Raw genomic sequence first — 26,883 nt, forward strand, 5'->3', positions numbered from 1 at the left:
AATTTTGGTATTTTTAGTACAGACAGGGTTTCACCATATTGGCCAGGCTGGTCTTGAACTCCTGATCTCAAGTGATCCACCTGCCTCAGCCTCCCAAAGTGCTGTGATTACAGGCATGAGCCACCGCACCCAGTCTGAAATTTAATTAATATTGTTTAATTGGTATGTTATTCTTTAATGCGTATGGAGCTTCTGTTTAGGATGATGAAAACGTTCTGGAAATAGTTAGCGGTCATGGTTGCACGACATTGTGAATGCACTTAATGCTACTGAATTGCATACCTTAAAAATAGCTAACATGATAGTGCCAGGCACAGTGGTTCACATCTGTAATCCAAGCACTTTGGGAGGCCAAGGTGAGCAGATCACTTGAGCCCAGGAGTTCAAGATCAGCCTGGGCAACATGGAGAAATCCTGTCTCTACAAAAAATACAAACGAATTAGCTGAGCATGGTGGCGCATGCCTGTAGTCCCAGCTACTTGGGGGGCTGACCCACAGCTCACTGCAGCCTTGACCTCCTCAGGCTTAGGTGATCCTCCTACCTCAGCCTCCCAAGAAGCTGGGACTATAGGCATGTACCACCATATCCAGCTAATTTTTATATTTTTTGTAGAGATGAGGTTTCACCATGCTACCCAGTCTGGGCTCGAACTCCTGAGCTCAACCAGTTCGCCTGCCTTGACCTCCCAAAGTGTTGGGATTACACGTGTGAGCCACTGTGCACTGCCAACAATAAGATAATTTATATGACGGAAATAATTTTTAAATGGCATTTAAAAGCAAGGTGAATTTTCTTCCCCAGAGATATACTTCAATTCTGTTATCTTAAGAAATACTCAGATGTATTTTGTACTTGGTATCTCTCAATCCAAAAATGTAACTTATAGAACTCTATATCATATACATATATATATGTAGGAAATTATAGAGCTTAAGGATAATTAAATCATGGCACTAAAGTTTTATAACTGTATTTATCATAAAACTCAGATGAAAGAGGGAAAGAGTTGTGAAACTGATTCTTTTATAAGAAAGTAAGATAGTAAGATTATGGACAAAGAATTAACTACTTTCAAGTTAAAAGCAACAAAATGTATATACATTTTTTACATCATGGTAAGAAAAATTTGCCTTACATAAGATTTTTAATAACCTCGATATGCCTAATTAACACTGCATTAAGAAATAAAGGTTAAAACATAATCTGATTTAGATAAAGATGGAATAAAACTTACGTTTCAAAAACGGCGAAGATAAATAGAGCAACAAAAAACAGAACATTGATGGCCACAACAGCAACTTGGTCAATATTTCCTTGGGGAACCTCAATTTCATCTGTACTTGCTGTAGGTAAATAGGAGAAAAATTACATTACCTATACATCTAATTTTTCTTATGACATTAAAATAATGTAGAAATTATATTGTAGCAAAATTTATAAATATTTTAAAATTTTTTTTAGGATTCAAAGTAGTTTAATAATAAGATAATTTATTTTTATTTTTTGAGATGGGGTCTCACTCTGTCACCCAGAGTGACATGGCATGACCACAGCTCACTGCAGCTTTGACCTCCCCAGGCTCAGGTGATCCTCCTACCTCAGCCACCCAAGAAGCTGGGACTATAGGCATGTACCACCACATCCAGCTAATTTTTATATTTTTTGTAGAGATGAGGTCTCACCATGCTACCCAGTCTGGGCTCGAACTCCTGAGCTCAACCAGTTCGCCTGCCTTGACCTCCCAAAGTGTTGGGATTACACATGTGAGCCACTGTGCATGGCCAACAATAAGATAATTTATATGACAGAAATAATTTTTAAATGGCATTTAAAAGCAAGGTGAATTTTCTTCCCCAGAGATATACTTCAATTCTGTTATCTTAAGAAATACTCAGATGTATTTTGTACTTGGTATATCTCAATCCAAAAATGTAATTTATAGAACTCTATAACATACTGATCTCATATTAAATATATTTGCTTTAAATTTCAATTGCAGATTTTTTTCCACCTTACTTAAATGTTAGACTTACAAGAATTTCATGAAGAACTCCAGTGGTTTATTAAATCAGTTCCCAGTTCTATGATTTACTTCAATGCATATATATTTTGAATTTCAGTGCTACATGAAATTAGTATTCATGGCCAGGAACAGTGGCTCATGCCTGTAATCCCAGCACTATGGGAGGCCAGAGGCCAGTGCAGGTGGATCACTTGAGGTCAGAAGTTTGAGACCAGCCTGGCCAACATGGCAAAACCCCATCTCTATTAAAAATACCAAAAAAAAATTAGCTGGGCATGGTGCCGCACGCCTGTAATCTCAGCCACTTGAGAGGCTGAGGCACGAGAATTGCTTGAACCAGGAGGCTGAGGTTGCAGTGAGACAAGATTGAGCCACTGCACTCCAGCCTGGGTGACAGAGACTCTGTCTCAATAAATAAATAAATAAATAGAAATTAGTATTCATAAAGATCCTTATGTTTTCATTACCATTTAAAAAACTCCTATCGTGGCCGGGCACGGTGGCTCAAGCCTGTAATCCCAGCACTTTGGGAGGCCGAGACGGGCGGATCACGAGGTCAGGAGTTCGAGACCATCCTGGCTAACACGGTGAAACCCCATCTCTACTAAAAAATACAAAAAACTAGCCGGGCGAGGTGGCGGGCGCCTGTAGTCCCGGCTACTCGGGAGGCTGAGGCAGGAGAATGGCGTAAAAACCCGGGAGGCAGAGCTTGCAGTGAGCTGAGATCCGGCCACTGCACTCCAGCCTGGGCGACACAGCGAGACTCCGTCTCAAAAAAAAAAAAAAAAAAAAAAAAAAAAAACTCCTATCGTTTATGTTTCTGTAAAGAAATAATCAGGATTTGATGGTGGTTTATAAACAAGGAGGACAAAGTAAGTGTACTGACTTCTCATCTTGAAGAACGTCTTAAGTTTAATACACATTAAGCTATTCTTGATGTAACTGAGAATCATGCAGACATATTAATCTACTCATACATATTCATGCTGTTTTGTAATTTTTCCACTTATTCAGAATAAATACATCAATAAATACCAAAATAAGCCAGATATTTTCTTTGGGTGGCAGGGGGACGGAGTCTTGCTCTGTTGCCAGGCTGAAGTGCAGAGATGTGATTTCTACTCAATGCAACCTCCATCTCCTGGGTTCAAGCGATTCTCCTGCCTCAGTCTCCCGAGTAGCTGGGACTACAGGTGCATGCCACCATGCCCAGTTAATTTTTGTAATTTTAGTAGAGACGGGGTTTCACCATGTTGGCCAGGATGGTCTCAATCTCTTGACCTCTTGATCCGCCTGCCTCGGCCTCCCAAAGTGCTGGGATTACAGGCGTGAGCCACCGCGCCCAGCCTAAGCCAGGAATTAATACATAAAATACTACAATATGTTTATTTATGCTATCTTAAATTGTGTGCAGTGTCAGTTGTTGGTGGAGGGGGGAGGGCTTTCCTAAGATGTAGTAAGTTTCTATGATTTTTTTCATAATAATGCCTGCCTTTCCATCTCAGGATTCTTGAGGAGTTCCTCCTCCAACAATAAGTAGATTTGGAAATAGACTGCTATACTTAAAGGGAATTAAGCACCTTGGACACTCAACATAGCCTTATGACCTTCCTTTATAATCACACAAACAGAACTGGTCACCTTTATCCAGATCCTTTGCCAGGGGTAGGCCCCGATGGTTGTGGCTCTTGTATTATTTTGGATAGACCTCTCTGATTCTTAATCACCACCTAGAAGTCAGTCTTTACTCCTTCAAGTCAGTATCAATATTGCCCCAAGTCAGACTGGAGTATGCTTCATAATATGTGCTTAGTTTCCTGTAGCCTCTACTCAGTGCTGGTTTCAGTGCGGAATCTCAGAAATGTTGCACCCTAGACTATGGGGACTGACTAGATATCCTAATTATAAATTTTCTTAAAAGACTGCATTAGTATATGGACTCAAATTCTATGCAATTAGAAATTATAATCCTGTCTCATAATAACCTCTTTAAATTTGAATATCTTTAAATTAAAGCAATTATGGAAGTTTTTACCAGACATATTTTATGCAAACATTTATTGAAATTTAAAAATTTTATTTTATAAAAATTATTCTGAAGTAACTAGAAATCTCATACAAGAAAACACTACATCTCCTCTAAACTCATTCCCATTTGTACTTTAGAACAGTGCTGTCCAATAGAACTGTGACATGATAGAAATGTTCTTTATCTGTGCTAATACAGTGGCCACTAGCCACATATACCCATTACTGAGCACTTGAAATGTGGCTAGTATGACAGAAAATAATTTATTAAATTTACTTTAACTTATATTTACATAGCCACACGTGGCTAATGGCTACTATATTGGACAGCATAGCTTTCAATCTTTGCAGCACAATCTATGATTTCTAGACCAGCAGCATCACATCACATGGTAGTTTGTTATAAATGCAGATGCTCAGCATCTCACTAGGGTTGCCAATATAGTAAATAAAGATACAGGAGATCCAGTTAAATTTAAATTTCAGATAAACAATAAGTATTAGTATAAATATGTTCTGTGCCATATTTGAAAGTTAAGTATAAGAATGTTCCATGAAGTATTTGGATTGTATTTATACTTTTTTTTTTTTTTTTTGAGACAGAGTCTCACTCTGTTACCCAGGCTGGAGTACATGGTATGAATGATATCGGCTCACTGCAACTTCTGCCTCCCAGGTTCAAGCGACTCTCCTGCCTCAGTCTCCTGAGTAGCAGGGATTACAGGCACCTGCCACCACACCCAGCCAATATTTGTATTTTTAGTAGAGACAAGGTTTCACCATGTTGGCTAGGCTGGTCTTGAACTCCTGACCTCAGGTGATCCACCTGGTTTGGCCTCACAAAGTGCTGGGATTACAGGCATGAGCCACTACACCCAGCTGGATTGTATTAACACTAAAAGTTATCTGTTGCCAGGTGCAGTGGCTCACATCTGTAATCCTAGCACTTTGGGAGGCTGAGTCCAGGAATTTAAGACCAGCCTGGACAACATGACAAGATCCTGTCTCTACTAAAGAAAAAACAAACAAACAAACAAAAAACATTATTTGTTGTTTATTGAAATCCAAATTTAACCAGGTGGGACATATTTATACTAAAACATTATTCAAATTTAATTGGGCATTCTGTGTTTTATTTTTTATTTTATAAATTATATATTTTTACATTTCTCTATTAACTCCCCTATTCTGAGAAGCAACATCCTATGTTTTATTGGCAACCCTATTTAGTATCACCCTAAGCCCAACGAATCAGAATATGCATCTTAACAAGGTTCCCAGGTGATTTCTAAGCACATGAAAGTAAATGAAGGATTGATGTGTATCATTATCCCCTTCCAACTTCTTAAATACTGATTTTTACATATCTTCCCTTTGTCATACCTCTACCTCACCTCTTAACTTCCTCCTTCCCTTTACCTGATAGCTCCTTGAAGTTAGCATCCTATTTTTTACCCTTGAATAAAGGAGTTTATACCCACTGTTGGCACTTTACCTCTCATTCTTATTTTTTATTTTGAAAGTTTCCAAACATATTCTCACATATTCATTCCTCAGATTCAACAATCTTTTCCCACACTTGAATCATCACCCCATCCTTTCTCTCACTCCCTCTTTGCTGCCATAGTGTTTTTTTCACTGGGTGACTCACAAATTTTTATCTCTAGCTTTTACTTTTACTGTCAAAATTACAAATGCCTCTGGGATTTTTTAGTTGTTCTAGAGTAACAGCATATTCAGCTCGATCCAAACTGAAATCATCTTCTCTTTTCATCCAACCTCCCTTCCTCAATTCTTGTTCTCTCTCATTCTTCCAGGTGATCTAGAATCAAAACCTGGCAGAAATGTTGGCTCTCTCTAATCCTTAATATTCTCTATCCAAATCTCTATCTTGATTCCTCCTTCAACAACTCCTGCTTATCCCTTCTCCATTCTCAGTCATCGCCCTACTTCAGGCCTAGTCAAAATTAATACTTTTATACTGTCTTCCTGAGTCATCCACACAATGTTCTCTTAAAAAGAAAAACACAAATATTGTACCTTTGAAAAGCTTAATAGAGAAATTGTTCAAATTTGTTACTGGCATCATATTTTTTTCACATTCTGATATGGTTTCTTTTACTGGCTTTTCAGTAATAAAACTGTTACCAATGAGATATTACCAGTGAGATATAACCAATCTGGATTAGCCTCTGCATGGGATCAATGTCAAAACTGTCCTAGTTCAAAAACTTACTATAGCTCCTCACTACTCTGCTCTCCACCCTACTACATTTAACTTTATCTTCCACTATTTCTTTTGTGAAAATTAAATAATAGAGCTATGAAAGTACCTGGTAAAATAATACTATGTCTTTTCCACAACTTTATGAACTATTGAGGGCCAGGATCAGTCCTTGCATTCTTTCCCCAAGGAGGATATAATTAGTACTAAATAACAGTTTTTTTGGTAAAATATAGCTACTTACCGGGTTCTCTGACTTACATGAATCAGAGAAGATCTAAAGGATGAAAATATGTATTTGTAAAGTATACCAAAACAACAAAAATAAAAAGGCAAAACCATACCTGTTCTCATGCTTAAAAGAATAAAGAACTGCTTTAAATAGAAAGACATGGCCGGGTGCGGTGGCTCACACCTGTAATCCTAGCACTCTGGGAGGCCGAGGCCGGGGGATCACGAGGTCAGGAGATCGAGACCATCCTGGCTAACATAGTGAAACCCCGTCTCTACTGAAAAATACAAAAAATTAGCCAGGCACGGTGGCGGGCGCCTGTAGTCCCAGCTAACCCGGAGGCTGAGCCAGGAGAATGGCGTGAACCCGGGAGGTGGAGCTTGCAGTGAGCCGAGATGGAGCCACTATACTCCAGCCTAGGCGACAAGAGCGAGACTCCATCTCAAAAAAAAAAAAAAAAAAAAAAAAAAAAAAAGAAAGACATATTTATGTGGTAGTAAAGATATGGAAATCATTGCAAATATCTCAAAGGCTTTAGGATACTGGCTCTCTGAAAATAAGACAAAGTGATTTTTTTACAATGTCTGTAACCTTGTCAATCATGACCACCAAATAACTAATATGGATATGCCTCTTTAAAAAATATCAATTTAGGTCACTTCCAGCTTTTAAGATCTTCCCCAATCACCCATTGTGTTGTCCTTAGAAGCAAAATCGAAGTAAATACCAAACAGAATCATCAGAAACACTTTGATAATGTTACATTAATTCAGCCAAATGGGTTTAAAGTACCTTCTTCAAAATTAATATTTTTACACTGTCTTCCTGAGTCATCCACACGATGTTCTCTTAAAAAGAAAAACACAAACATTGTACCTATAAAATGCTTAATAGAGAAGTTGTTTAAATTTATTATTGGCATTGTATTTTTTTTCACATTCTAATACAGTTTCTTTTATTGGTTTTTCAGTAATAAAACTGTTACTAATGAGATATAACCAATAAACTTAAGACAGAAGTTACAATTCTTATGAAATTCTCACAGACAGGTAAAATGAAAAAAATCCAACTCATCCTAAAGCATGCATGATCTACTTTAGTATCTGAAGTTTTACAGTGATTATAAACATTAGTAATAAATGTTTTTAGACTATTGAATAAAGCACTCTAAAAACAAACAAAACATAATTTTAAAAAATTTTTCAAATATATGAAAGAGATATACATTACTAGTAACTTTTATATTTGACTGATACAAATCCATTAATCTATTTAAAATGTTATTTTCCTTGCCTTTCTCCTACTTAGAAACATGTAGTTAGTAAATCAAGATCAAACCTTCAGGCCGGGCACAGCCTCACATGGCTCATGCCTGTAATCCCAGCACTTTGGGAGGCTGAGGTGGGCAGATCGCTTTGAGGTCAGGAGTTCGAGATCAGCCTGGCCAACATGGTGAAACCCCGTCTCTACTAAAAGTACAAAAATTAGCTGGATGTGGTGGTGCGCGACTGTAGCCCCAGTTACTCGGGAAGCTGAGGCATGAGAATCCTTGAATCTGGGAGATGGAGGTTGCATTGAGCCGAGATAGTGCCACTGCCCTCTAGTCTGAGCGACAGAGTAAAACCTTGTCTCAAAAACAAAACAAAACAAAACAAAAAAAACCAAACCTTGAATCTTCAAAGACCTTCCTTTTCTGTTCTCATTTATTAGGTTGTCTTTTGGTTGCCGGTATTATATGCTTTAGTACCACCTGACCAAAAAATATAAACAAACTATAGACATAAAAAACCAAATACACTTCATAAGGATAATTATCTTCCAACAATTACAAAGCTCATTAAATTTCACAATCTACAAAAATAGTTTTATCATTTCTAATTACCTTAGTATAGCAAGGATCAGAATAATATTTAAAATTCCCAGGAAGGCGCTAAGTAAAACTGGTGTTGTATACATGTTTATCCGCAGTTTAATCACATCCCATGTCACACCTTTTTCTCCAATGAATGCAAAACAAGTCTGAAAAACTTATTAAGATAAAATTTTTACAGATGAATTATTATATGAGAAGCATAGGATAAAAAAATGCAAAAGACATTTACAACAGAATTGGGAACAATGTTATGGAATCATCCTTCTATATCATGCATTCTCAACAGATGCAATTGGTTCTTGATGGGGGGTCAAAAAATTTCCTCTTTTTAGGTATAAAGCAGGTATGTACAGATATACATACGGTACATAAAAGATATATGATACATCTGTGGCACTAAAATTTTATGGGGTAAAGAGAGTAGGAAAAAATATTGAAAAAGGCTCCTTAGGGAGACAATAATGAAAAAAAGGTTGTGAAACACTGATGTACATGCATTCACAAGGAGTTGTATCTTACATAACTTCTCAGTTTTTTACAAAACATCTCCATAGGCAATTTAAATTATACCAATTCTTCCAATAATTATAAAGGTTTAATCAGCTTCATTATAAGAATGAAAACATATTTTAGATCAGATATCTTAAATATTATTGTGTATATGGTACATATACATATCGGTGTGTATATATATATTCAATATCATTTGACCATAATGTCACATACAGGTAAAATGAAAAAAAAAAAAAAAAACATTTCATCCAAAAGCATACATAATCTACCTCAGTATTTGAAGATTTTTTAGTGACTTTAAACATTAGAAGTGTTTTTGGACTGCTGGATAAATCACTCTAAAGAAATATGAAGTGGCAAAATCTAATTTGGATCTGTGGCAAAAACTCAATTGGAAGAGTACTGGTTTGCTCTTCTGATTCAGATTCTATATGTGGCTCTATAGTAATTCACATATAACTCTAGGGTGAGGACTTAAGATACTGTACCTACCGTACTTAGAACTGTGACTAGCATACAGTAAGCACACAATAAATGTTAGTGCTTGTTGAGGGTTTATTATTGGAAAAGTCATCGAAGTTCTTCAGGCTTATATTTAGTCATCTATAATGCAAAATTTTTAATGACATAATCTTTAAAATGCTTTTAAGGTGGTAAAAAGTATTTACTAAGAACATAAGTCTATACCAGGTATTATGCTAGATACTGAGGGTAGACTGGAAAATAAAGACTCAAACCATGTCCTGATGTACTTTACAATATAGTATTCAAGTTCAATTATTCTACATTTGTGTTTGTATTTGTTTCAGGGTACTAAATCGAAATAGATTTTGGGAACAGTGAATTAGATTTCCTTCTGTTGAGCCTTTTCCTTTTGGCTAAATAGAGGAACGTAATGGAAACTGGGGGTGGGAGATAGGGTGTTAATGATGAGGTAAGCTGAGTTGGATTCAAACTGATAATATTCATAACTTCAATATTCAAAATATGGACAAATTATACGGTTTTTCAATATTATTCTAGGCATGAAAATGACCAATTCTTTACTCAGCAGAAAATTAATTTGCCTTGAGGAAATATTAAATCTCATTAATATTTTTTTGAGACAGAGTCTCGCGCTTATCGCCCAGGCTAGAGTGCAATGATGTGATCTCGGCTCACTGCAACCTCTGCCTCCGGGTTCAAGCAATTCCCCTGCCTCAGCCTCCCAAGTAGCTGGGATTACAGGTGCCTGCCACCACACCTGGCTAATTTTTGTATTTTTAGTAGAGATGGGGTTTCACCATGTTGGCCAGGCTGGTCTCGAACTTCTGACCTCAAGTGATCTGCCTGTCACAGCCTCCCAAAGTGCTGAAGATTACAGGTGTGGACCACTGCGCCTGGCCTCACTAATTTTTTTAACACTCAGCAAAAGGGTGACCTTGGACAATTTACTTAGATTCTCTATGCATTGGCACTCTCAACTATAGAAGGGGACTAATAGCACTTAATTTAGTGGATTGGCATCAAGATAAAATGACTATAGCCTCATTGCTGGATAAAAAAAATTAGCTTTCCTCCCTTTCCCTTCAGCTATGAGTTTTTATACTTGGGTTACATTGAATATTTAAGCCTCAAAAGTTTTCCCAATTCAAATTCAAGTAATGACAAGTGAAGAACACCTACCTGGACCTAGAATAAAACCTAATGCTTGACACATGCTTATATTTGCCATGGAACTTGTTCTTTCTTGAAGGGAAGTAGCACCAGCAGTATATGATCGAACAACTGCTACGTTTCCTTAAAAACAAGGCACAATAATCCAAAGTAAAAGTAAGTTATCATTCAGTTTATAAAATTCAATCAAATTTGACTTTATACAGAAGAAGAAATCTTCGTCAACAGTATAGTCACTGCTTCCTCTTTATGATCATACAAAGCATGTAAGGTATTTTTATTAAGCAAATGCATCAATTAATGGACCATGCTAGTTTTGGTAATATGAAAACAGTTAAAGATACCAATGAGTGAAGAAATGGTATCATAAGTAAATCAAGCTGGGCACAGTGGCTCACATCCGTAATCCCAGCACTTTCAGAGGTCAACGTGGGTGGATCATTTTGAGGTCAGGAGTTCAAGACCAGCCCGGCCAACATGGTGAAACCCCGTCTCCACTAAAAATTCAAAGATTATCCACCTGTAGTCCCAACTACTCAGGAGGCTGAGGCAGAAGAATTGCTTGAACCCAGAAGGATGAGGTTGCAATGAGCCAAGATCGTACCACTGCACTCCAGCCTGGGCAACAAAGTGAGACTTCATCGCAAAAAAAAAAAAAAAAAAAAGAATATCAAACTTAATACTAAGAAAGCACTGAGTGAATGGCACACCATTGATTACTACCACTATTTTAAAAAGTATTACAAACTCTGTATGCATAAACATGTAAATAAGAAACAGAAAAAAATGCACTAACAATTTTACTGAAAATTTTCATTGAGTACATTACATTCAAGAGATTCTGTTAGGGGGCATAGGATATTTTTAAAGTACCATAAATTCTTTCTAATTGCAAAAAGTTTAGGCTAAGAGTGGTGGCTCATGCCTGTAATCCCAGCACTTTGGGAGGCCGAGGCAGGTGGATCACGAGGTCAGTAGTTCAAGACCAGCCTGGCCAAGATGGTGAAACCCCATCTCTACTAAAAGTACAAAAATTAGTCAGGCACAGTGGCAGGTGCCTGTAATCTCAGCTACTCGGGAGGCTGAGGCAGGAGAATTGCTTGAACCCAGGCAGGTAGAGGTTACAGTGAGCCGAGATCGCGCCACTGCAGTCCAGTCTGGGCGACAGAGTGAGACTCCAAAAAAAAAAGTTTACTATCTTGTTAGTGAGAAAGCATAAAAACAGTACAATACTATAAGCAAGTGCCAGAGACATGTCAGAGAAGAAAAAATTCTCTGAAGGGGCAGGGTAGCCCAAGAGGGCTTTGTGGAAAATGTGGAGCTTGAATTGGATCTATTTTTGTTTTGGGTTTTTCTGTTTTTTTTTTTTAAGATGGAGGTCTCCCTATGTTACCCAGGCTGACCTTGAACTCCTAGGCTCAAGAGAGATTCTGCTACCTCAGTCTCCTGAGTAGCTGGTATTATAGGCACATGCCACCACGCCTGGTTTGAACTGAATCTTGAAGAATGAAGAATGATGGCAACAGAAGAGAACTATAGGTAATGAGAACATCATGAGCAAAGGCAAAATGATAGGAAAAATATTTGTTTACAATGAGAGACATGTACGTTGAACTGTGAAATATGAGTTTAAAAGGGGATAAGACCAGGTGAAAGTGAGCCATAAATGTCAGAATGAATGTGAATTTGACACAATCAACATACAAACTTACCTGCTCCAATTCCCAGCAATCCACGAGCAACCAGCATGTAGTATTTATTATGAGAGGCTGGGATGTGGACATATGCATAGAGGCAGTTGGCTGCCACGGAAATGAAGATCGAGACGACAAGAGGCTCTTTTCTTGGTCTATAATTAGACCATAAACCAAATATAGGTGAAGCTACCATTTGGCCAAGACTATATGAAGCAATAACCCAGCCCAAAAATCTTGTATCAGCTGTCTGATCAATCTGCAGACAAAAGTATGTGCTTTAAGAATTGTTATCCAAGAAAAGTTTAAAATCTAAATACATTTGTCATACCATGTAAAATTTTCTATTAAAAAAATAAAAACAATTCTAACGTATAAGTTTTATAACACTATTACTTACAGTAAAGGATTCAAACTTCTGACAATACAATTAAAGTGCTAACAACAGACTGTGCACAAGGGAAAAATGCTTGGGAGGCTCATTTTTAAGAATGACCATGGAAATTTTTGGTTCATATAAACCTTGGTAAGAAGATAATCACACACACTATGTATACATATAGCAATAACATCATGAAAAATAATACAAGGTATTCTTTAATTCTTGTAAGTAGAAATCTTTAGACTTATGCTACCCTATACGTTAAACAGCCATTAGCACCGTATATCTTTTTTTAAAAAACAAACTAGGCACAAGAATCAAATGTATAAAGAAGATAATAAAAACACAAAAGATGATAGACAATTCTCTCAATAAACCTGTTATAAATTCTTCCTTTCTACATAGGCAACTCAGTATTCTACCACTTTAAAAGGGTTTACATATCATGATGAACATGAGGGGAGAACCAAATGACTACAACTCAGAAAACAAAATACTTTCAGAAAAACAGAAAATGTTAGCATAGAAAAGACACTATTGTTTATTTTTATTTATTTATTTGAGACAAGGTCTCACTCTGTCACCCAGGCTGCAGCGCAGTGATGCGATCACGGCTCAGTGCAGCCTCGACCTTTGAGGTCCAAGTGATCCTCCTGCGTCAGTGTCTTGAGTAGCTAGGACTACAGGCATGCACCACCATGCCCAGCTAATTTTTTTATTTTTGTAGAGACAGGGTCTCCCTATGTTGCCTAGGCTGGTCTTGAACTTCCTGCCTCCAACTCGAAAAGCAATCCTCCTGCCTCGGGAGGGAGCAATTCTCCCACCCTGGCCTCCCAAAATATTGGGATTAGTGGCATGAGCCACCACACCCAGCCAGATTATTTTTTTTCATATATGGTAGGCTAAGCCAGGTGAAGTGGCACATGCCTGTAATCTCAGCTACTCAGCAGTCTAGAACAGAAGGATCCCTTGAGCCCAGGAGTTGGAGGGTATAATGCACTATGATTGTACCTGTGAAAAGCCACTGCACTCCAGTCTGGGCAACATAGGAAGATTCTATCTCTAATCTTTCTATTTAATGGCTTTTATTAAATTTTAGGAAATAAATTTAAATGAACATAGATATGTGGTAGAACAATTTAATAAGGAAAACTACGACCTTTTGTTCCCTAAAGATATTTATTTATTTATTTAATTTTATTTATTTACTTTTGAGATGGAGTTTTGCTCTTGTTGCCTAGGCTGGAGGGCAATGGCGCGATCTCAGGTCACTACAACCTCTACCTCCCGGGTTCAAGCGATTCTCCTGCCTCAGCCTCCCAAGTAGCTGAGATTACAGGCATGTGCCACCACACAGGCCCAGCTAATATTTGTATTTTTTTAGTAGCGACGCGGTTTCAACATATTGGCCAGGCTGGTCTCAAACTCCTAACCTCAGGTGAGCCGCCTGCCTTGGCCTCCCAAAGTTCTGGGATTTTGGGTGTGAGCCACCATGCCTGGCAATTCTCTAAAGATATTTAAACTGAAAATATTTAGGTGCGTTTTCCTTTATGGGACATAAGAAATAATATGCAAAAGTATAATGATACATAATATTTAAAGTTCTAGCTGTTAAAATATCTTTCAGTTTAGGTACTCTGGTTTTCATTTTCTCCCTGTACTACCTTTAGTTTCATTTGTCATCTCTGAAAATAGAAAATAATAATTTCATGTCATATAAAATTTTAAATTAATTTTCAAAAAAATAATGAAAACTCAATTGTAATGTTAAATGTGTAGTGATTTGAAAGCAAAACTTTTTTTTTTCTTTTTTTTGAGATAGGGTCTGGCTCTGTCACCCAGGCCAGAATACAGTGGCATAATCTTGGCTCACTGTAACCTCAAACTCCTTTGCTCAAGAAATCCTCCCACCTCAAGCTCCCAAGCAGCTGGGACTACAGGGAGTAGCACCACCATACCCAGCTAACTTTTAAAATTTTTTTGTAGAGACAAGGTCTTATATTGTTACCCAGGCTGGTCTTGAACTCCTGGGCTCAGGCAATCCTCCCAACTTGGCTTCCCAAAGCACTGGGATTACAAGCACATAAGCCACAGCACTAGGCCTGATAGCAAAACTCTTCAAAGAGTTTTCAAAATATCTGGAGAAAAGAGAGTACTTTTCAAAACTCAACATAGTATGCTGACTAGACCTAATCACTACTAATATCCTTCTTTTGAGAATTTTGACTAAAAAGACTAAATGCCAAGAAATTCAGAATTTTGATACATGAAAATATCTTTTTAGTAGAGAAGACATTGCTCCAGAATTGTGCCAATTCCAATGACTATCAGTATGGAAAGAATTTTTAGTGTAATGGGTAATAATTTCATGTAATATAATTTTCAAAATAACAATGAAAATATGGCACTAAATCAGTAAAAAGTAAAATTTGTATTTCTTTTTTTCTTATATTCCTTTAAAAATATATTTTAGGAGACCATTTTCAAAAAGTAGAAATTCGTAAAACTGGGCCGGGCATGGTGGCTCACACTTGTAATGCCAGCACTTTGAGAGGCTGAAGTGGTGGGTCACCCAAGGTCAGGAGTTTGAGACCAGCCTGGTCAACATAGTGAAACCCTATCTCTACTAAAAATACAAAAATTAGCTGGGTGTTGGTGGTGCACGACTGTAATCCCAGTTACTTGGGAGGCTAAGGCAAGCGAATTACTTGAACCTTGGAGGTGGAGGCTGCAGTAAGCCAAGACTGCGTCACTGAACTCGAGTCTGGGTAACAGAGGGAAACTCCATTTACAAAAAACAAAAACAAAAAAAAAATTCATAAAAACAAAACAATCCTAACAATCTAGACAATCTAGTAGGGGAGTTAAGTAAACTCTCTGTAAATACAGTGTTAGGACACTCCACATTAAGGGCTAATGATAAAGGGAAACGGGAGTATACAGGAAAACCTTCTGATCCAAACTGTTGTGAGGGACAGTCAGAGAAGGCTTTCCAGGCCAGGTGCAGTGGCTCACATCTGTAATCCCAGCAATTGGGAGACTGAGGCAGGATCACCTGAGGTCTGGCGTTCGCGATTAGCCTGGCTAACATGCCGAAACCCCATCCCTACTAAAAATACAAAAATTAGCCAGGCATGGTTGCAGGTGCCTGTAATCCCAGCTACTTGGGAGGCTGAGACATGAGAATCACCTGAACCCGGAAGGTGGAAATCCCGGCACTCTGGGAGGCTGAGGTGGGTGGACCACCTGAGGAAAGGTAGAGATAAGCCTGGCCAACATGGTGAAACCCCATCTCTACTAAAAATACAAAAATTAGCTGGGTGTGGTAGCTGGCATCTGTAGTCCCAGCTACTTGGGAGACTGAGGCAGGAGAATCGCTTGAACCCTCAAGGCAGAGATTGCAGTATGCCAAGATCATGCCACTGCATGCCAGCCTGGGCAACAGAGCAAGACTCCATCGCAAAAAAAAAAAAAAAAAAAAAAAAGAGAAGGCTTTCCAGAGGAAGTGACACTGGAGCAAAACCTTGAAGAGTGAATAAAAGACAGTGAGGAAGGAGAAAGGGGAGAGCAAAAGAAAGATGGAGAGAGGAAAAGCATTCCGGTAAAAATGTGTAAAGACCTAAGGAGCCTGGGTTCATCCAAGTACCATGGATCTATCTAATAAGTTGATGGCTATACATCTAATATGGGACAAAGTTCAGAATCTAGTATAAAACACACACATGCATGTGCGAACACACACACACACACACACACACACACACTCTCCAACCTCTTAGGAAAACCAACAAGGGACAAACTGATAAGGAAGAATACACAAAAGAATTTAAGAATAAGTCGTTAGAGTTAAGGGGAAAGCCAGGATAGAGAAATGTCATAGAAGCTAAGAGGTGGTACTATGGTTTTAATGTGTCCTCCAAATTTCATGTTTTGGAAATTAATATCTAAATTAATATTATTAAAATATTGAAAGGTAGGACCTTTAAGAGGTAATTGTGTTACATTAGGTAGTTAGTTGGGTATCAACAGGGCAGGAAAGGTCTCCCCTGCCCCACACATAGGGAGTGTCTGGAGACCATTAGCTGATGGTCAGGTGGCTGTTAACTCTCTAAAGTAATATTGGACACAGCCAGGGCTAGGAAAAGGCAGCCTCCTAATACACAGAAAACACCTGGTGATTAGCAGCTTCCCAATATGATCTCAGGCGTGGGGTGAGTGGGGAGAAGTAATGCAAGGCACCAAAAGTATGCCAGTGTATAAAATCCCAAGTCTAAAGGTCAAACCACGCACTTGTCTTTCAAGTTGCCCACCTGGCCTTCTTCCAATTGCACTTTCCTTCTTTTCCTTCCTTTCATTCTTGCTCTAAAGCTTTTTAATAAATTTTCACTCCTGCTCTACAACTTGCCTCAGGTTCTCCTTCTGCCTTATGTCCTTTACTTGAATTATTTCTTCTCAGGAGGCAAGAACTGAGGTTGCTGCAGACCCGTACAGATACAGATCTGCCAACTAACAATTGGATCATGAGGGCTGTGCCCTGTTGATACCCAACTAACTACCTAATGTACCTAATCCACTCATGTATTAATGGGTTATCATGGAGTGGAACTGGTGGCTTCATAAGAGAAGGAAAAGAGACCTGGGCTAGCATGCTCAGCCCCTTCATCACATGATGCCTTACAATGCCTTGGGACTCTTCAGAGAGTCCCCACTAGCAAGAAGGCCCTCACCAGATGTGGTCTCTCAGCCTTGGACTTCTCAGCCTCCGTAATGGTAAGAAATAAATTCCTTTTTTTAAATAAATTATCTAGTTTAGGGTATTCTGTTACAAGCAACAGAAAACAGACTAATACAGGTAGCTTCAGGAAGTAAGGAGAAGACAACAATGTCAAATCCTATCCAGGTGTCACCTAAAGTAAGGACTGAAAAGTATTTCATGATCAACAATTAAGTAACTGGAAAACTTACAAGAGGAGTTCAGGACAGCAGAAAAGTTAATCAGATAATAGCAGGTTAAGGAGTAGGTTAGGGAATACAGAGGAACTCTTTAAGAACCTTTACTAAAACATTGTTATAGATGAATTATGTAACCAACTTATATACTGATTTTTAGTTAAGTTCCTTCCTGGAGATTTAAGATAGAACTGACAGGACTTGATGATCAACTGATGTCAAGCTACCTAACAAACTTACATCTTCATGTCACCCCCTCTTCCCCTTCTAGTAATAACAGCATCAAAAAATACGTATGTTCCAGTCTTTACAATGTTACCTGATAGCCCAAATTAATTTTATGGGAAAAGCATTAAATTATTCCACAAACATATCATTTACACACTTTGGGAATTCAGACTATTACTAGTTTCCTTTTTATTAGGGAAGAGGTAATGATGGAATGTGAATGTGGCTTCTGAGTAGGTGACCATACATGTACATTTGCCTGGGACTATCTGGGTATGATCCTATTTTTCCTTGTATAGCACTCTCTTCACTTCAAAAGTGTTCTGGCTTGCAAAATAAAGCATATGGTCACCTTACTTATAAGCCTCTTTTAAGGAACTATTATCTCATTATTCTTGTAAAGATTAAATCATAGAATACCAAAGAGACTCTTTAGAAAATGCTTAACTATGTAAGAGTTACTACTACTGTAGCTATAAGGGAAAAATAGATTGAAATGTACAAACCTTTTGGAGATATGGCCATATGGACAGTATCACTATAGAAAACCCTGTGAAGAAGCAAACTAGGTTACTTATACTTATAATAATTTAATCATTATTACAGATACAATTTTCTGAACTGTGGCATAGATTGTAAAATATTCTGAACCTAAAATTTATGCATACAAATGCATAATTTATCAGGCAATGAGATTTTAATTATCAGAAGGAAAATAAATACTAAAAGAACATACAATTACAGTCCCTCATCATAATTAATAATGAATACAAAAAAGCAGAGGATCTATTTCTCCATATTTGTGTGCTTTTACTGTAAATGGAAATAACCAAAAGCTTTGTTTTTATAGCAGAAATGAATGGAGGAAAGGTTATTTTGTTAGACAGGAAGTGCTAGGCTTCTATCCTGTGTTGTTTGGAGGAGATAATTGACTGAAGAGAAGAGCAGGAATAAGGAAAATGATCATCTACAGGGGGGCTGTAGAAAACCAGAATACTTCAAGATGGCCATACCTTAAAAGAAAATTCACTATTTCTGCTAGTCTTTACTGCATGAAAACTATAATTAACTCCAACACTATTTGTCAATTTTAAATGTTAGGCAAATGCGGCCAGCAGTGACTCATGCCTGTAATCCCAGCACTTTGGGAGGCTGAGGCAGGCAGATTACCCAAGGTCAGGAGTTTGAGACCAGCCTGGCCAACATGGTGAAACCCTGTCTCTACTAAAAATATAAAAATTAGCCGGGCATGGTGGCACATGCCTGTAATCCCAGCTACTTAGGAGGCTGAGGTAGAAGAATTGCTTGAACCCAGGAGGCGGAGTAGGTTGCAGTGAGCCAACATCGTGCCACTGCACTCTAGCATGGGTGACAGAGCAAGACTCCATCTCAAAAAAAAAAAAAAAATGAAAAATGAAAAACAAATAAATGTTAGGCAAATCTATTAAGAAATTCTACAAAGCCTGTTCTTCAAAATGGCTCTATTAAGGCTTGGCACAGTGGCTCACACCTGTAATCCCAGAACTTTGGAAGACCGAGGTGGGTGAATCACTTGAGGCCAAGAGTTTAGAGACCAGCCTGGCCAGCATGGAGAAACCCCATCTCTACAAAAAAAATACAAAAATTAGTTGGGCATGGTAGCACATGCCTGTAATCCCAGCTACCTGGGAGGCTGAGGCAGGAGAATTTCTTGAATATGGAGGCAGAGGTTGTAGTGAGCCAAGATTGCACCACTGCATTCCAGCCTGGGTGAAAGTGAGACTCTGTCTCAAAAAAAAGGAAAAAAAAAAGAAAAAAATAAATTTAAAAAATAGCTGTTGAGATATAATTCACATATCATACAATTCATGCATTTAAAGTATACAATTCAATGGGTTTTAATATAATCACAGATATGTGCAACCATCATTACAGTCAATTTAATTTAATTTAATTCATTTTTTGAGACAGAGTTTCTTGTAGCCTAGGCTGGAGTGCAGTGGCCTGAACTCGGCTCACTGCAACCTCTGACTCCTGGATTCAAGCGATTCTCCTGCCTCAGCCTCCTGAGTAGCTGGGATTACAGGCTTCTGCCACCACACCAGGCTAATTTTTGTACTTTAGTAGAGATGAGGTTCACCATGTTGACCAGGCTCGTCTCGAACTCCTGACCTCAGGTGATCTGCCTGCCTTGCCTCCCAAAGTGTTGGGATTACAGGCATTAGCCACTGCGCCCAGCCATCACTGTCAATTTTAGAACATATTTGTCACCTCAAAAAGAAACTCTATACCCTTCAGCTATCACCCTATTTCATCCCCTCTCCAGTCAGCTGTAAACAACCACTAATGCACTTTGTTTGTACTCTATAGATTTTTATCTGTATTTTCATACAAATAGAATAATATAATACATGGACTTTTGTCTTGTCTTCTTTCACTTACTATTATCTTTTTTTTTTTTTTTGAGACACTCTCGCTATGTCACCAGGCTGGAGTGCAGTGGCACAATCTCGGCTCACTGCAATCTCTGCCTCCTGGGTTCAAACGATTCTTCCACCTCAGCCTCTCGAATAGGTGGGATTACAGGCACGTGCCACCATACCCAGCTAATTTTCTGTATTTTCAGTAGAGATGGGGTTTCACCATGTTGGCCAGGATAGTCTCAATCTCCTGACCTCGCAATCCGCCCGCCTCGGCCTCCCAAAATGCTGGGATTACAGGCGTGAGCCACCGCGCCTGGCCTTAGCATTATATTTTCAAGATTCATCCATGGTGTACATGTATGTTCCTTATATAAACCCTATTTTAAAACATAATTTAATTATTAGCTTCATTTCAGGCCGGGCACGGTAGCTCACGCCTGTAATCCCAGCACTTTGGGAGGCCTAGGCGGGTGGATCCCGACGTCAGGAGATCGAGACCATCCTGGCTAACACGGTGAAACCCCATCTCTACTAAAAATACAAAAAATTAGCCTGGCGTAGCGGCATGCACCGTAATCCCAGCTACTGGGGAGGTTGAGGCAGGAGAATGGTGTGAACCCAGGAGGTAGAGCTTATAGTGAGCCGAGATTGCACTACTGCACTCCAGCCTGGGTGACACAGCAAGACTCCGTCTTAAAAATATATATAAATAAATAATTATTAGCTTCATTTTTAAGTATTTTGAATTGACACAGTTACTTAGATCAGTAAAGGATTAAAAGCACCAATTAATCTTTTGAATCAAGGCTACAATTTTGGAATACAGAAATTTGTAAACAAAATGTTTAACATGCAAGTTAAAATCTAAAGTTGACCGCGTCAACTTTAAGTGCCTGTAATCCAAGCACTTTGGGAGACCACGGCAGGCGGATCACTTGAGGTCAGGAGTTCAAGACCAGCAATTGCAACATGGTGAAACCTCATCTCTACTAAAAATATAAAAACTAGCTGGGCATGGTGGCGGGCGCCTGTAGTCCCAGCTATTCAGGAAGCTGAAGCAGGAGAATCGCTTGAACCCGGGAGGCAGAGGTTGTGATGAGTTGAGATCGTGCTACTGCACTTCAGCCTGGAAGACAGAGTGAGACTCTACCTGGAAAAAAAAAAACATCTAAAGTTAAAATAATTTTCTTATTTTGCTGATGAATTTGAAATTGTTTCTTATAATTTTAGATAATTGAGTACTCAAAACTAGAAGTGTTTAAAATGGAAAAATAAATCAATTGCAGGCATTGCTACCAAAACAGTATCAACTGGCCCCTTCCACCTTCTTGATGGAATCCCAGTTCTATTCAGGTATCCATACTTCCTCAACAAAGCCTCATGGTCTAAGAGAAACTCTCTCCATGTTCGATTCCAGAGGGTACATTCTGATTAGTCTAAAAAATTCAATTGGAGTAATCCCATTATCTTAGTTGATGTTGGTTTAGAAATTTACAGGTCACACCTGTAATCCTAGCACTTTGGGAGGCTGGCAGGCGGATCACCTGAGGTCGAGAGTTTGAGACAGTCTGACCAACATGGAGAAACCCCGTCTCTACTAAAAATACAAAATTAGCTGGGTGTGGTGGCGCATGCCTATAATCCCAGCTATTTGAGAGGCTGAGGCAGGAGAATCGCTTGAACCCAGGAGGCGGAGGTTGTGGTGAGCCGAGATAGCACCACTACACTCCAGCCTGGGCAACAAGAGTGAAACTGTCTCAAAAAAAAAAAAAAGAAAAGAAATTTACAGGTAATATAGTTCTGACAAGTGAGAAGTGAGGGGAGGTTTATTTGGGAACCTATGATCTACCTGGGGACTTCTGGGAAAGGATACATCATGTCTGAGGAGGCTGTAAAAAAGGTCTCTTTTAAATAAATTTTAAAAATTGCCAAGAATGGATATGACACTTGCAACTCCTGCAACAGTCTTGCTATAGCCTAAGAATGAAGCCAATATGTAGAAGAGTATAAACCCCAAAAATTTATTGAAAAGCGGAACCACAGCCCCACTGAATCTCGTCTGGAATTGTTCTACTGTGGATATCTTGTAAGACATAATAAATTAGGCTGGGTGCAGTGGCTCATGCTTGTAATCCCAGCACTTTGGGAGGCCGAGGTGGGTGGATCACTTGAAGTCAGGAGTTCAAGATCAACCTGTCCAACATGGCGAAACCGCGTCTCTACCAAAAATACAAAAATTAGCTGGGCATGGAGGTGCATGTCTGTAATCCCAGCTACTTGGAAGGCAGTGAACCAAGATCGTGCCACTCTACTCCAGCTTAAAAATAATAACAATAATAATAAATTACATTACCGTATAAGCCAACTGATTCAGTACTTTTTCTGATATTTGCATAAGGCTTTTTTTTTTTTTTTTTTTGAGAATCTCACTCTGTGGCCCAGGCTGGAGTGCAGTGGCGTGATCTTGGCTCAGTGCAACCTCTGCCTCCCGGGTTCAAGTGTATTTTTAGTAAAGATGGGGTTTCACCACATTGGCCAGGCTGGTCTCAAACTCCTGACGTGATCTGCCCACCTCAGCCTTGCAAAGTGCTGGGATTACAGGCGTGAGCCACCTTGCCTGGCCCTGCACAAGTCATTCTAACTGATACAAAACGCCAGGTGAAACTGTATTATAAAGAATAGTTGACCCATCAAAAAGTGGGCAAGGGATATGAACAGACATTTCTCAAAAGAAGGCATGCATACAGCCAACAGACACATGAAAAAATGCTCATCATCACTGGCCATCAGAGAAATGCAAATCAAAACCACAATGACATACCATCTCACACCAATTAAAATGGCAATCATTAAAAAGTCAGGAAACAACAGGTGCTGGAGGGGATGTGGAGAAACAGGAACACTTTTACACTGTTGGTGGGACTGTAAACTAGTTCAACCATTATGGAAAACAGTATGGCGATTCCTCAAGGATCTAGAACTAGAAGTACCATATGACCCAGCCATTCCATTACTGGGTATATACCCAAAGGATTATAAATCATGCTGCTATAAAAACACATGCACATGTATGTTCATTGCGGCACTATTCACAATAGCAAAGACTTGGAATCAACCCAAATGTCCATCAGTGACAGACTGGATTAAGAAAATGTGGCACATATACACTATGGAATACTATGCAGCCATAAAAAAGGATGAGTTTGTGTCCTTTGTAGGGACATGGATGCAGCTGAAACCATCACTCTCAGCAAACTATCTCAAGAACAGAAAACCAAACACCACATGTTCCCACTCATAGGTGGGAACCGAACAATGAGATCACTTGGACTCGGGAAGGGGAATATCACACACCGGGGCCTATTATGGGGGGGGGAGGGGGGAGGGATTGCATTGGGAGTTATTCCTGATGTAAATGACGAGTTGATGGGTGCTGACGAGTTGATGGGTGCAGCACACCAACATGGCACAAGTACACATATGTAACAAACCTGCACATTATGCACATGTCCCCTAGAACTTAAAGTATAAAAAAAAAAAAAAAAAGAATAGTTGAAAATATCCTTTATCATTCACTTTTCTTTTCACCCAGTATTGAATCATGCACAAGTTTGGCAAGTGAGAGAAAACAGGATGATTGGGGTAAACAGAAAATATATGGAAATATATATAGAAAATACATGGAAAGCAATTTAGTAAAATGACCTTCCTTAAATTCCTCTCAGGGGAAAGAGACCACTTGTAATACTAGTGCCTATAGATTTAGAGGGTCTCAACTTAGAAAAAAATTCATCTCCTAAAACAGTCCTTTAAAAACTATCACAGTATTGATCATTCCTATACATTCTCATTCCATCCTTTTAACATGGTTATAGATGTTTAATATTTTGAAAAGTTTTCCTCATGAAGTTTTACTTTTTAGTAACTACATATTCAGAACTAATGTGGAATAAGTTAAAATACATCAAGCAATACAAATTAAGATTCTTGTATTTTACTTTTTGTATGTTTTAACAATATAAAAATAAGATGAGGTTCAGAGGCAACAAAAGATAAAAACAGCCGGGTGTGGGGCTCATGCCTGAAATCCCAAAACTTTGGGAGGCCAAGGCAGGTGGATTACCTGAAGTCAGGAGTTTGAGATCAGTCTGGCAAAAATGGCAAAACCCCGTCTCTACTAAAAATACAAAAATTAGCCAAGTGTGGTGGCACACATCTGCAGTCCCAGCTACCAGGGAGGCTGAGGCACAAGCATCACTTGAACCCGAAAGGGGGAGGGTGCAGTGAGCCGAGATCGTGCCATTGCACTCCAGCTTGGCAACAAAGCAAGACTCTGTCTCAAAAAGAAAAAAACAGATAAGGTGGACTATATCAATATTTAACATTTCTGTGAATCACAGGATACATTTAGCACACTGAATAGAAGAGTCCTGGAATGGGAGAAAATATCTGCAAATCATATATTGGATAAGGGGCTAACACCCAGAATATATAAAGAATTCCTACAACTCAACAACAACAACAACAAATCCAATTAATAAATGGGCAATGGTCTTGAACAAACACTTCTCCACAGAAGATATACAAATGGACAGTAAGTACAAGAAAACATGTTCAACATCACTAATCATTAAGGAGATGCAAATCAAAACAACGAGACACCATCTCATCCACTAGGATGACTACTATCCAAAAGAAAGTTAATGTTGGCGAGGATGTGAAAAAGTTGGAACCCTGACTGTTGGTGAGAAAGTAAGTAAAATGGTGCGGCTGCTATGGAAAACAGTATGGCAATTTTTCAAAAAAATTAAAAAGAAAATTATAATAGGATCCAGCAATTTCACTTCTGGATATATACCCAAAAGGACTGAAAGCAGGATCTTGAAGCGATATTTGCACACCCATATTGAGAGCAGCACTATTCACAACAGCCAAGAGGTGGAAGCAACCCAAATGTCCATCGACAGATAAATGGCTAAACGAAATGTGGTAGGCCGGGTGCAGTGGCTCACGCCTGTAATCCTAGCACTTTGGGAGGCCAAGGCAGGCCAAGATGGTGAAACCCCGTCTCTACCAAAAATACAAAAATTAGCTAGGCGTGGTGGTGGGTGCCTATAATCCCAGCTACTTGGGAGGCTGAGACAGAGAACTGCTTGAACCTGGGAGGTGAAGGTTGCAATGAGCCAAGATCATACCACTGCACTCTGGCTTGGACGACACAGCGAGACTTCGTCTCAAAAAAAAAAAAAAAAATGTGGTATACACTGAAGGCAATCAGAGTATGCTACTCCAAAAATATGCTGCTTTGCCATATTAATTATTTCAAGCTGAAGGCGACCAAGAAATAGCAGATGCAGGAAGGGTTCTCTGCTCTCCCCTTTTCTGCCTGAATGCAGAGAACAGATTGAATTTTGTTTTGTTGTTAATTCTTTGAGGCACAATTGAGATTCTGTTACCTACAATCTGTCTTGGGACATGAAGACACTAGTATAATTAAGACTGTACATTTAAACTTAGGAAATTTTGCACTGGCCAGGCGGGATGCCTCATGCCTGTAATCCCAGCACTTTGGGAGGTCGAGGCAGGTGGATCACCTGAGGTCAGGAGTTTGAGACTAGCATGGCCAACATGGTGAAAACCCATCTCTACTAAAGGTACAAAAAAATTAGCTGGGTGTGGTGGCGTGCGCCTGTAGTCCCAGCTACTCAGGAGGCTGAGGCACAAGAATCACTTGAACCCAGGAGGCAGAGGATGCAGTGAGCCAAGATCATGCCACTGCACTCCAGCCTGGCCAACTCCATCTCAAAAAATGAATAAATAATAATAAATAATAAAATGTTTTTAAAAAGAAATTTTGCACATCTTCAAGAAGTAGCAAAACAAATCATTCACTGATGGCTGTAAAGATGAAATACTTTTGGCCAGGCACGGTGGCTCACGTCTGTAATCCCAGCACTTTGGGAGGCTGAGTCTGGCAGATCACAGGGTCAGGAGATCGAGACCATCCTGGCTAACACAGTGAAATCCCGTTTCTACTAAAAATATAAAACAATTATCCAGGCATGGTGGTGGGTGGCTGTAGTCCCAGCTACTCAGGAGGCTGAGGCAGGAGAATGGCATGAACTGGGAGGTGGAGCTTGCAGTGAGCCGAGATCACGCCGCTGCACTCCAGTTTGGGCGACAGAGTGAGACTCCATGTCAAAAAAAGGAAAAAGAAAAAGAAAAAGAAAAAAAAAAGACTTTGAACCGGGCGCGGTGGCTCACGCCTGTAATCAATTAAACACTTTGGGAGGCCAAGGTGGGCAGATCACCTGAGGTCGGGAGTTCGAGACCAGCCTGACCAACATGGAGACATCCCGTCTCTACTAAAAATACAAAATTAGCTGGGCGTGGTGGCACATGCCTGTAATTCCAGCTACTTGGCAGGCTGGGGCAGGAGAATCGCTTGAATCTGGGAGGTGGAGATTGCAGTCAGCTGAGATCGCGCCACTGCACTCCAGCCTGGGCAACAAGAGTAAAACTCCGTCTCAAAAAAAAAAAAGAAAAAAGATGAAATACTTTTGTGAGTACATGAAAGTGTTAGGAACTCTTAGTAGTTGTCTAGTTTCATTTGTATGTACATTCCTTAATGTTTTTTGTTTCTTTTCATTAAAAAATACTAACATCAAATAAATTT

The 26,883-nt window shown here is 39.1% G+C and overlaps 1 protein-coding gene across 6 annotated transcripts in view; it reads right to left on the bottom strand.

The window, feature by feature from the left end:
• Positions 1-26,883, bottom strand: part of MFSD8 (major facilitator superfamily domain containing 8) — a 52,590-nt gene that overhangs the window by 14,673 nt on the left and 11,034 nt on the right. For 5 of the 6 annotated variants that reach the window (XR_013417292.1, XM_078002235.1, XM_028848765.2 and 2 more), the window contains exons 3-8: positions 18,312-18,355; positions 12,264-12,504; positions 10,561-10,674; positions 8,392-8,536; positions 7,302-7,357; positions 1,237-1,345 (exon numbers count right to left, since the gene is read on the bottom strand). Coding sequence is in view for 5 of the 6 variants with exons in the window: in XM_028848765.2 (XP_028704598.1) it covers positions 1,237-1,345; positions 7,302-7,357; positions 8,392-8,536; positions 10,561-10,674; positions 12,264-12,504; positions 18,312-18,355 (709 nt within the window). In the remaining variant the exon portion in view is untranslated. The remainder of the gene's footprint in view (positions 1-1,236; positions 1,346-7,301; positions 7,358-8,391; positions 8,537-10,560; positions 10,675-12,263; positions 12,505-18,311; positions 18,356-26,883) is intronic. The other variant, XM_015139190.3, reaches the window with a different exon arrangement.

The sequence above is a fragment of the Macaca mulatta genome, chromosome 5 (assembly GCF_049350105.2).
Source record: "Macaca mulatta isolate MMU2019108-1 chromosome 5, T2T-MMU8v2.0, whole genome shotgun sequence".
Classification (NCBI taxonomy): Eukaryota; Metazoa; Chordata; class Mammalia; order Primates; family Cercopithecidae; genus Macaca; species Macaca mulatta.